The sequence below is a fragment of the Selaginella moellendorffii genome, unplaced genomic scaffold, assembly GCF_000143415.4.
Source record: "Selaginella moellendorffii unplaced genomic scaffold, v1.0 SELMOscaffold_30, whole genome shotgun sequence".
In the NCBI taxonomy this organism is placed as follows: domain Eukaryota; kingdom Viridiplantae; phylum Streptophyta; class Lycopodiopsida; order Selaginellales; family Selaginellaceae; genus Selaginella; species Selaginella moellendorffii.
Window position 1 is genome coordinate 1,567,881 of NW_003314291.1, and position 10,415 is coordinate 1,578,295.

Genomic DNA, 10,415 nt, shown 5'->3' on the forward strand with positions numbered 1-10,415 from the left:
AAAGTGTAATTGGCAAAATTGATATTGAGGGGAGGATTGATCAATGAGCAAAGTGTGTTGTGTCAGGTTGGATTTAATGGAGATATTGTTAAAATGCTTCACAATACTATACTAGTTCATAGTTTAGATGTTTTTAAGCTTTCACTGGCTAATAATGTTATTAGGTGCCTAAAGGCTGTCCTGTTTTTATGAAGGGCAGCTCAAGCTGGAGGTTGTGAAAACACAAGTGCCTATAAACTTTGTAGGAAATTTTTCTATGAAGCAAAAGCCAATATCTCTCAACACTACAGCGGACATTGGCCAGCAAAAGGCAGCAACAATTCTTCAAGCTGCATACTAATCCACCCTTCTCATAGCAAACAACAACAAATTCTCCAAACTGCATACCATAATCCACTGGTCCATGTAAAAAACAGATGAATGAATGAATGTTTTCCTTTTGCGGACACTAAGCCATGCAATTTCAATGTGTAGCGTGCACCTAACAATAGCAAGATTTTCAATTGAGTCTATTAAAATAATAATTTACTGTGTGTTGCATGAAGCAATATTTAATTTCATTAATAGTAGTATTATTTTTATTTATTGATCTAATTAATCAAATGAAAGTTTATAATTATAAAACCCACCTTCAAACCTAAAGGAGATAAGAATCAATTTGCACGGTGCCTTTTGACTAACTTTTTCCTGTCAAACTACAAGATATGATTATTTCTCTAAAACAAAATGCAGTCTTACTAGAGATTGGATCGGTTGTGATGTTCGTTGTGCTATGTATATTTCCACCAGAATTCCCTGCATTCACAACATGTGATAAATTCGTTGCCACAAGTAGAAGCTCACCTCCATGTCAGCTTCGTATTGCTGCAAAAGCTTCAAGTATGTTGTGCTCTCCATTTCCTGCTTCATTGCTTTGCCTTGCGACATAAGAACAGCAACACCTGCGGCACAGGGAACTCCCGATCCGAGAGGCGTAAATAAATTATGCCGACTCACCAGTCTCTTGTCTTAATACGCGTGCAATCTGAAGCAAAACAAAGTTTCTTCACACATCAAACAAGGAGAAAGAAAATACAAAGTAAACTACCTCCAGAGTAACTTTTGGACAACGCCAATCGCGAGCCTGTGTACTTCCTAATACAAAACACAGAATCAAACGCAGCCATGCGTGAAGTGTGAGACTTCTTACCACAGCGAACACCAAAGGGCATGTCACAGATGACCCAGTCCACACATCCGGATCGCAAAGGCATGAAAGTAGCATTCCACTGAAGTATATCGCATGCGTCACTTCCTGTAATAAGAAGAAAAGCAACAAACCAGTTGAGCTCAAGAATACCTCGAGCATTTTCTCCAGCTGCAGCCACAGCGGACGGAGAAATATCCCCACCCAAGCACAAAACTTGTCCACGGAAGCAATCCGCCGCTTCTAGAGGTATAGTTCCACATCCACACCTAAGGAGCACACCACCGTAGAATAGAAAACAATCACAATCTATAATTCACGTACATGGGGTCCAGAACGACGTCTCCGCATTTGATGTGTCCAAGTTGCACAAGAGCATACGCCACACTGCGTTAAAAACTGTCACAATTGCGGCTCAAGCAGTATAAATCTCGGCAAAAGCTCGCCACACACACCTAGGCCTCAAGGACGTTGGAACCAGCGCCTTTCTGTAGAGCCTTTTTGAGTAGAGCTAAACGAGATCACCAAATCAGAATTGGACACTAGATGCTAGGAAAAAACGTGATTGCTGACCTGAGAATCTGAGCGACTGGGCCTAGGAGCTTTCCTGCCATCGACAACTTGCTCGGTTGGTTTACTATAGAGCGAAAGAACCAGGTAGAATAAAACAACAAAAACGTTTATCTCTTACCCGTAGAGAAGTCCAATCGCTACAAGAAGCTCGGAATCTCTCAGCCATGCAAACACTTCCACTGCAAACAATGTACTTGAAGACGAGGCAAAACCAGGCATCCACACAAACCGTTATAGCACCTCATGTCCGCCGGCCAGTTATGGAGATTATAAACACTTTCTCCCAGCGCAGCTGCGATTAAGTGAAAGCCGCACTGCGTTTCTTGTCATTTTGATGAAAACGAACATACCTGCAACATCCACCGACGAGAATGGGTGTTTCTTCATCTTGAGGCACTTCCGTTCACAGGTTACTCGAAACGTAAGCGGTGATTGTAGCATCCTGTCTTGCATCGCCTGCCACTTTTGAAAGAGCAGCAAAGCCGGCTCCCATGAAATCTGCAAAACGCAGTGAGCTCTGAGTGATTTGAGTTACATTACCTTGGAAGCCAAGCTTTTCAAGTAAGAAAGAGCGCCATCCTTGTGCACAGGAACATCCTTTCAAACAAGTTCATGTCAATTATACCTCTTCTTTTTCTCTATTGAAACTTACGAAATCACACACACACCTTGAAGTGTCCGAGATAAGCGTACACATTGTCTGCCGCTCTCAGCTTGAAAACATCCTACCATTCATTCAACAATGTCAGCCAATCACGAGAAAGTTCTCTTCGACCTCTGGCGACGATTCAGTTTGGAAAAGAATGCCTCCATAAAAGCTCACTGTGGCCTCTTCGATTCTCGTCCCTGGTAGCCTTTCAACCTGGAGTGGTCGCGATTTGGGATGAATGGATCGATGAAAGAGAAAAAAGATTACCTCCGAGACGAGCACTCTCTCGACCCCCGCCGCGCAGGACGCATAATAGAGCTCCATAGCTAACTAGCTAGGGCTCTTGATAAGCTAGGAACTTCCTTTCTTTCAAACAAAAATAGAAATACATGGTCTCGCGAGAGAAAATCACAGTAAGGAGGCCTAGAGCACCAATGGAGCTCCCAAGTGCAACGTTGGCTCTGCCGCCACGCGCTCCAGAATGTCGGGAAAGTGGAAGACTTCCTTCCTCTCAAATCCTGGGAATGACGAGCAACTCTCCTCAGCTGGCTCGTTCAAATCAATCCCACCACTGCCACCACCGCCGCCACTGCCACTGCTCTCCGGCATCAGCTGGAGCGGCTCCGACGAGTCTTCGTTTAGATCGATCCCGCTGGTGCTCAGATCAAGATCAATCCCACCGCTACTGCTCTCTGGCATGAGCTGAAGAGCGCCTCCTGGTTCAGCTCTTGTGAAAGGCAGCGAAGAAGCCTCGGAGAGAATCGAGTCGAAGCGGTGGATAAACCATGGAGTGTCGTCGCGGGGCTCTGTGAGTGAATGGTATGCCAGGATCTGCCAGTGGGAGCAGCTGAGCGAGAAGCGGTGCTGGTCCTCGCAAGACTCGTCCGTGCACGAGTACCTGTGCTCCTCCAGGCACCGCCCGTCTTTACAGCCAATCACTTCCACGTAGAACCTCGAGTTTGTGTGCTTGGCCCGGTAAGCCAGGCTGCTGAGCCCATCGATCGTCACTTCACACCCTTGGACGAACAAGTGCTTGAGATGCAGCTCGCTGTTCAAAGCGATTTCTTGCATGCCTGCGTAAGAAACCAGTGTTAGTTTCGCGTCCCCACATAGTTACCACTCACTTTCATCACCGAAACGGCACTTCCGGATTTCAAGCCTCTGTAGTTTGTTGCAGCCGCGAAGAACTGGTACCAATCCCATGTCGCTGCTGCCACAGTGGACAAGGGTCAGCACCCTGATCTTCTTTCCATATTCGCCAATTGCAGCCACGCCCGCGTCGGTGAGGAACTCAACATCCGCCTGGACGTCGAAGCAGAGCGTCAAACGGTAGAGCGATCTGCATTCCCGGACGAGTGCGGTCACCCCTTCGTCCAGGCACTCCCATGGCATCTGCGAGAAATACCAATGTAAGAGCTTCCAAACACACTAGTAACTTACGTTCTCGCCCGTGCTACTTGACTGGATGAGACATATTCGCACGTCCATCAAGTTCGGGCAGTTGTAAGCGAGCGCATAAAACGCTTCGTTGGTGATGAAAGATGGATAGAAAATGAGCTTCTGCAGGTTTCTACAGCCTTGTGCAACCGCCATAAGGCCGGCGTGTGTCACCACCCCACCGTCAATTGCAGAAGGACTCTCAACGACAAGCCTGTGTAAGTCTTTGCAAGAGTTCCCCAGCGCTTGCAACCCGTGGTCTCCAGCCAAGTCTAACACCTGGAAACATGAAAGGAACATGGAGGTGATCAATGAGACCTGGACCTGGAAAGTTGAAACACTTACCCGAAGATACTGCAGGTTAGGACAGGCTCGAAGCACCTCCGCTATCTCCACCTCGGTAAGGTTGGAGTAAGATAGGTCGAGCCTCGTCAAACGAGAACTGACCGACATAAAAGCGTGCATTCCATCGTCCACTAGATCGAAGATGCCGGACAGCCCCTCCAGTGCAGTACACTTTGCCAGTAACGACGTCTCGGAGTTGCTGTTGATCCGCTCGATCCCAAGGTCACTTAAGTTGGAAGAGCACTTTTGCAGCACAGGCAAAAACCGCTCGGAGTTTTGAGTCTCGGACTCCCACAGCTTTAGCAGCTTGCAACGCTCGGCCAACTTCACCAGCACCGCTTCATCCACGTCGCCCATCTCTATAAGTGACAAGTCCAGGTATTCGAGGGCGGGACACGAGTTTACCAGGTCCTTGAGCCATTTGGTATCACTAGTGTTATCAATCATCGACTGTGCAAGGCCCAAGTGGGTAAGATTCCTAGAAAAAGAAAGAAAAAAAATCAGAACTTGGAATGAGCTCTAAGAAACACAAAGGAAGAGAGGAAGAGTAGGAAACCAAAAGCGACAACTTACTTGCAAAACTTGGCGAGTGCTTGGAGACCCTTGGTGCTAAAGCCGGAGCACTTGTCAAACTGCATGATCTTGAGGTTGGGACCACAGGCAGCACAGAGCTCCTCGATCTGAGAGTCGGTGATCGTCATCCTCTTGATCCGGAAGCGGTTAAGCTGGGGATGAGCTTTGATAGCTGCAATCCAAGGTCCTGCGTGGCCGGCCCAATCCCTGGGGAGTATGTCGAAATCCACGAGCCGAGGATTCCCTTTGATGGTAATCGATCTCACGCTGGGAAATCGCTCGAACAGCTTCATGGGGTTGACAGCGTACATGTTGTAGACCAGGACATGATGCCTCGTGCGAGCTTCCAGCTCGTGAAACCGCTTGCACACTGCCGAGATAGCATTTCTCTCCACGGGCTTCTTGATGTAGCCAAAGATCTTCTCCAGGACGTCGTCGATGCAGCACAGCAGGCCCCTGGAATCGTCAGGCACCCGCCTCCTGGTGGATTCAACCATCTCTCCCCGGTCAAAAAACCCCTATGCCTCCAAATCTCGGCTTCCTACACCACACAACTCCTGGACATCGCGAATCGACACTCAAATCTCACCCCTGGCAGACCTACACCACAGAACTCCTGGACACCGCGAATCAACACTCAAATCTCACCCCTGGCAGAAGAAATCTCACCCCTGGCACAGAACCTCGCCTGGAACACGGCGCTACACACCAGATCCTTGGAGATGGCCAGCTTACTCCATAGCGCCCACGGAATCCCACCCTCTGCTAGCAATCGAGCGAATCCGCTTGAGTATCTAGAAAGCGCCACATTCCCCTCGACCCCTTCCCATCTATCTTCATCCACAGTCCCCTACCGTACTCTTCCAGCCAGTCCATGAGACGAGCGCCATATGGCCCAATATCGTACTAGCTATGTCTTTAAAGAACTCTTTTACCAATTCATTTTTCCGGACATGCGCAAGGGACCACCACTCATATGAAAACCCGTCTTTTTTGCGGGGTGGTAAATACGTCGCGAGCTCGATTCCCTAGAACACCATATTCCCTTTGATCAGATTTTCTCGCCGAGAACAAAGCTTCGTCTACCAATTTCTCAAGGAAAAGTCCAACTACAAAGAAATAAGCGTGTGTTAAGTAGCTCGATATAAAAAAAAGAGTTCTTTTTTTTCTTTTCCTTACACCTTCAAACACGGGTGTCAAGGAGCTGCTTGTACTCCATCAAGAGCGGGCCAATGTCGTCAATTCTCACCTGGAAATTTATCCATTCTAAGGTGAGTTCAAGGAGTTGAATTTTGCAAAAATCACAGGCGTCGATACCTGGTTTGATGTTTGGAGATGATAAAAGCGGTGCACCTTGATTTTTTCTACACCTCCCGATCTTTTCCCTTCCCTGTGTTTCATAAAGAAAGATAAAGTTTAAAGGCCGGACGATGGAAAAAAGCGAGAGGAGTTTTGGCGGCATACTTTTCCTCGGTGGCAATCAACCATTGGTAATCTCTCAAGAGGATATCCAGCTCTTTGAAACGAATCGAACGGGCGTCACATTTTCTCCAGTGCTCGCGCAAGGACTGAAAAATATTCGACACCGTGAGGAGCCACAAGAAGCATGTGTTTTCTTACCTCTAGCGTGCTTCGGCCATGAGGATCTATGGCTTGGGCCAAGTCATTCAAAGCACCTTCAGTCTTGATGGATTCATGCACGGCTGGTTTTGCAGGAGGAAGGCCTATGCGACTTCTCAGTATGTTGAATGGCGATACCAGTTGTTCCTCGTCTCTAGCCTGCAAAAACAAGTTGAAGATAATCAACCGACTACATGGTTGCCAACACATACGTTATTGTCGCTGCCTACATCTGGCAAAGTAGCAACCAAGGGCGACGAGACACGGCTGGAAATGGGATCATCTGCAAGATCACTGTGTCACGAGGCGTCCACACATAATCGACAGTGACAACTGACCTTCAAGCACAAGCCACCAAGTATCTCCAAACGTCGATTTCCCGTCAAAGCCACCGAAGAGGAGGAAGCGGGAGCCGATCTGCGTTAACGAGTGGTATGCCCGAGCCGGAGGCGGTTCATTGGTCACGGAGAGACGCTTCCATTGAACAGAGGCTACACACACAATGACATCAAGGCACGGAAGACTTGTGCACAAGAAAACAAGCTACCTCGGTCAAGAACGATACAATCGTTATGGTAGATATCATAACGGGTTAGCCACCCAGCTGTCCCATGACCTCCAAAAACCAATAACTACAACAAAGACAAGCAACTTATAGAATGCTTAGAAAAAGAAAACAAAATGGACAATAGTGTCACTCACCTGCGGCCCTCCACTTGTCGTCGTGTGTCCACAGCGAGGAGCTGGAGCCGAGCCCGGAAGCTTGAGAAGAGTCCACGCCGCGGGCTCTCTCTCTTCCCTAGTCCCATTAGTAATCAGGATACAAGTCATCAAACGCAAAACTAGCTCTAGTCACCTTCGTCAAACAGCCCTTTCAGGGCCCAGAGGTCACCAAGAACAGGGCCTCCACCACCTGCAGGAAACATGGTAAGCATGTCTGGTCCTCGAATCGCACCTCCTGTGCGTCGTACGTACCTCTTCCACCGAAAACGAGCAGCCGTTTCTCGACCATCGTAGCCGTGTGACCACATCTAGGAGGAGGTGAAGGACCGACTACTGGTAGCTGCCTCCATTCCAGAGACACTGAAATGAGAATGATGATCAGTCTAGATGTTTGTGAAGTTGGAACTTACTGGTGTCGAGCACAAAAACATCTGAGAGCCATTTCGAGCCATCCCATCCGCCATATCTGCTCAAGAAGATGAGTGGTAAACGTAGCAAAAGAGATTCCCGTGAACACACTCACATGACAATCTTTCCATTCCCCACAGACGCCCCGGCGGCAAAGTCCCGAGCGCAGGGAAGTTCGCCAAAACCAGTGAGCTCGGACCACTGCCATGTATCTGCGACAAGCTTTTACAATCGGCATCCGAATTAGACAGACTCACCAGTGTCTAGAACCCAAAAATCTCCAAGTCTACAAACAAAATCACGAGCTTAAACCACGAAGAAGAAAAGATCAGTATGTACCTCTTGCGACCACATCGACCTCCAAAGACAAACAAGTTACAGTCCATGGCAATGGCAACGTGAAAGGCTCGAGGGCAAGGCCCCGCCACTCCATCGCTGCCACTTCCAGAGCACTCGGGCTGAAACCACACATTGTTCTCTACATGCAAGTAAAAATCATCGAGCCCAGAAGTGGAAAGAATTCACAGAAAATGCGGCTATACCAGTGTCTAGAACAGTCAAATCCTGCAAAAACTTCTTGTCCACGAGCCCTCCAAAGACGACGACGTGAGTCTTGCGGATGCGAGTCGCGGTGTGACCGCTGTAGGCGATTGATTCACTTGCATCGTCTAAGAAAACGCAGCAATTCAAGTACCTGCGAGGCGATGGCGCCGCGCCCTTGAAGTCGCCCTCGGCCGATCGCACCCACTTCATAGATCCAAGCCCTAAAATATATTTACCATATGCTATTGTTCTTTGTGCGAACCCTTCTTTTTCGTCAGAATTCGAATCGAAAGAAGTGAAGAAGCTACATGGGATTGCAACATTCTACCACACTTAAGTTCTTCCTTTTGCTCAGACTCTTTTCTAGAATCCTCGGTCTTCGAATCGCTGGACGTGGCGCTGCCGGGCGATGATCCACAGCGCATCACCGCCGTCGGCAGAGAGATCACCAAGAGCCTGGTGGAGGGAACGAATTGCGAGTGCCCGGAGAAGCAGCGCGAGTGGCAGCGATGCATCGATGGCGCGGGGCTGTGGAGCGGCGCTGAGCCACTACACGGTGAGCCAGGCGCGATTGCTCCTCTGGCTCTACAACAAGAGTGAGAATTTCACGCTGCTTCAAGGGCCTGGGAGCTTGTCTCTCGGCTGGCTTGGCACCTCCATCGTCACCGTCTCGGCATGGTACTGCTAGCTAGGCAATTCTTCCTTCTTCTTCCATCTCCTTCCATCTTGCCCTCCACTTGTCGTCGTGTGCCCACAGCGTGGAGCTGGAGCCGAGCCCGGGAGCTTGAGAAGAGTCCACGCCGCGGGCTCTCTCTCTTCCCTAGTCCCATTAGTAATCAGGATACAAGTCATCAAATGCAAAACTACCTTCGTCAAAATGAATAAAGTGAAATTTCTTCTTTTGAAAAATAATAATTACTCTTCAAAATGATGCATAATTAGTATTACAAAATTGTAAAACCTAAACTGAATTTGCCTCATGTAGTTTTCTCACCTTGGAAGTCTAGTTAAATTTGAAAACTACATTAGTGGGCTTAATATGAACTGAAAGCAGACCACAGAATGCTAGACTGAAAATATTGCAAAGCCAGAATCCACTAAGACCATGTGGTGAATGGAGAAGACCAACATAAATTGTTCATCCTCCATCAATTCTATACCACAAGCTGTGGAAGAAAGTAGATGAAGAAATAATAGGACAACACTTTTTATCCAATAGTCAAGACATAATGAGATATATCTTATTATCTGTGTATGTTAGAGGAGATAACCCTTTGAAACTTTAAACACATCCATTAGTTTTCTCAATGATTGATATAAAACATTTCAACATCATTATCGTTATCTTTAGATACAATTACCTGACAATAATTCTTACTTTCTGCTGCAATATATCCTCAACCCTAACAGGCATATGTTGACATGAAACCACAGAAATATTTCCCATGGTATGTGGGATTTAAGGCCGTAATGATTTAAGCGTCAAGAGGTTAGCCTAGCTTGTTTGTTTCATTGGTATCGGAGCGTCATGTTGGCAGGTGAGCAAGATATTGATCCTGATAAGGAGTATGGCATTAGTGATGATAGCCATGACGATAAGGAAGAGGCTTTTGATGATGTTATTATGTGGCAAAGACATCAAATTTCTAAGGTTCAGAGCAATATAAAGGAGGTTAAAGATTCTGTCAATTTCATTAAGGATTTTTTGCTTCATATGGACCCTTAAGGGTTGAATCAATCTAAACCCTAAACCCTAAACTAGTCAACATCAGTCAAAAGGAAGCTTAAGGGTATATTAAGACATATTAGGGTAAGGGACTTTGGAGCGGGGAGCTTTTGAGGTAGCTCGGGGGTGGTTGGGTGGTGAGGAACCTCAAGAGGTGGCATAACATAGTCTAGGGCGACTAAATCTCTGTCTTTTTGCACCGGATTATAACATTCATATTAGAAAAGTTGATTATAATGGTTGACCAAGCTAAATGTTGGAATCTTATTGTCGATGGTGGTGCTGAAGATGGTGCCAATAGAGCTACGGAGATTTGGACCATTCAAGATGTTGTTTAGGAGCTGTAAGTCCTTAATCAAAATCAACAATAAATTCAAGACGAGATATATGGCATGATGGATACTATGCATTAGTTTGTTGAGGCACTCGAGGCTGGATGTGGTAGTGTTCCAAGTAAGCCTTCCTTGGTAGATTGACTCAAAATTCTAACTTTTTCCAATGATGGTGGTGTGGACGAGTGTCTCGCTTGGCTAGCCAATGTGAAGAAGGGGAACTCTAGATGCAAAGGCTTTAGTGGCTATTCCAATGGTTTTGCATGATGCGGGCTTTCAGCAGTAAAATTGGCTTAAAGA

General features: G+C 47.1%; 3 protein-coding genes across 12 annotated transcripts; all 3 read right to left on the reverse strand.

Moving 5' to 3' along the window:
- Window positions 1-540: 540 nt before the first annotated feature.
- LOC112348537 (THUMP domain-containing protein 3-like) lies at window positions 541-2,733 on the reverse strand. Of its 10 annotated transcripts, none has more exons than XM_024681275.1 (17): window positions 2,676-2,733; window positions 2,535-2,621; window positions 2,428-2,484; window positions 2,300-2,356; window positions 2,110-2,257; window positions 1,989-2,051; window positions 1,878-1,938; window positions 1,760-1,823; window positions 1,642-1,697; window positions 1,511-1,573; window positions 1,340-1,455; window positions 1,190-1,294; window positions 1,088-1,134; window positions 997-1,024; window positions 844-941; window positions 739-795; window positions 541-687 (listed from the first exon to the last, which is right to left on the reverse strand). In XM_024681275.1, the coding sequence occupies exons 1-17, from the start codon at window positions 2,730-2,732 to the stop codon at window positions 595-597; spliced, it is 1,257 nt and encodes a 418-aa protein (XP_024537043.1). In that variant the 5' UTR covers window position 2,733; the 3' UTR covers window positions 541-594. The 10 variants fall into 10 exon arrangements, 8 of the variants coding, with proteins under 8 accessions (XP_024537043.1, XP_024537042.1, XP_024537046.1 ...); XR_002993093.1 differs by having other exon boundaries at window positions 650-695; window positions 1,088-1,130; window positions 1,190-1,268; window positions 1,321-1,455; XR_002993094.1 differs by having other exon boundaries at window positions 654-687; window positions 1,088-1,130; window positions 1,190-1,268; window positions 1,321-1,455.
- Window positions 2,734-2,757: 24 nt separating this feature from the next.
- Window positions 2,758-5,636, reverse strand: LOC9648997 (protein AUXIN SIGNALING F-BOX 2). Its single transcript, XM_002976416.2, has 5 exons — window positions 4,764-5,636; window positions 4,191-4,668; window positions 3,849-4,124; window positions 3,533-3,800; window positions 2,758-3,481 (listed from the first exon to the last, which is right to left on the reverse strand). The coding sequence occupies exons 1-5, from the start codon at window positions 5,258-5,260 to the stop codon at window positions 2,832-2,834; spliced, it is 2,169 nt and encodes a 722-aa protein (XP_002976462.2). The 5' UTR covers window positions 5,261-5,636; the 3' UTR covers window positions 2,758-2,831.
- A 237-nt stretch (window positions 5,637-5,873) lies between these two features.
- LOC9648998 (actin-fragmin kinase) lies at window positions 5,874-8,279 on the reverse strand. Its single transcript, XM_002976417.2, has 16 exons — window positions 8,209-8,279; window positions 8,057-8,154; window positions 7,854-7,992; window positions 7,772-7,800; window positions 7,630-7,726; window positions 7,517-7,572; window positions 7,359-7,466; window positions 7,240-7,296; window positions 7,086-7,177; window positions 6,931-7,015; window positions 6,722-6,874; window positions 6,596-6,666; window positions 6,384-6,542; window positions 6,228-6,331; window positions 6,081-6,153; window positions 5,874-6,012 (listed from the first exon to the last, which is right to left on the reverse strand). Exons 1-16 carry the CDS (start codon window positions 8,265-8,267, stop codon window positions 5,947-5,949), a joined length of 1,446 nt encoding a protein of 481 aa, XP_002976463.1. The 5' UTR covers window positions 8,268-8,279; the 3' UTR covers window positions 5,874-5,946.
- Between the last annotated feature and the right edge of the window lie 2,136 nt (window positions 8,280-10,415).

What these genes read in the sequence shown, in the direction of transcription:
- LOC112348537 (XM_024681274.1), bottom strand. Translation starts at nt 2,732, where the DNA reads ATGGAGCTCTATTATGCGTCCTGCGCGGCGGGGGTCGAGAGAGTGCTC. An exon ending in TGAAAAGCTTGGCTTCCAAG is followed by an intron (nt 2,258 to 2,299) that starts GTAATGTAACTC and finishes TGCGTTTTGCAG; the next exon opens with ATTTCATGGGAGCCGGCTTT. An exon ending in GACGTCGTTCTGGACCCCAT is followed by an intron (nt 1,456 to 1,510) that starts GTACGTGAATTA and finishes TGTGCTCCTTAG; the next exon opens with GTGTGGATGTGGAACTATAC.
- LOC9648997 (XM_002976416.2), bottom strand. Translation starts at nt 5,260, where the DNA reads ATGGTTGAATCCACCAGGAGGCGGGTGCCTGACGATTCCAGGGGCCTG. An exon ending in GCACTCGCCAAGTTTTGCAA is followed by an intron (nt 4,669 to 4,763) that starts GTAAGTTGTCGC and finishes TTCTTTTTCTAG; the next exon opens with GAATCTTACCCACTTGGGCC. An exon ending in CAAGTAGCACGGGCGAGAAC is followed by an intron (nt 3,801 to 3,848) that starts GTAAGTTACTAG and finishes TATTTCTCGCAG; the next exon opens with ATGCCATGGGAGTGCCTGGA.
- LOC9648998 (XM_002976417.2), bottom strand. Translation starts at nt 8,267, where the DNA reads ATGAAGTGGGTGCGATCGGCCGAGGGCGACTTCAAGGGCGCGGCGCCA. An exon ending in TTTTTGGGTTCTAGACACTG is followed by an intron (nt 7,727 to 7,771) that starts GTGAGTCTGTCT and finishes AGCTTGTCGCAG; the next exon opens with ATACATGGCAGTGGTCCGAG. An exon ending in ATCTCCAAACATCAAACCAG is followed by an intron (nt 6,013 to 6,080) that starts GTATCGACGCCT and finishes ATAAATTTCCAG; the next exon opens with GTGAGAATTGACGACATTGG.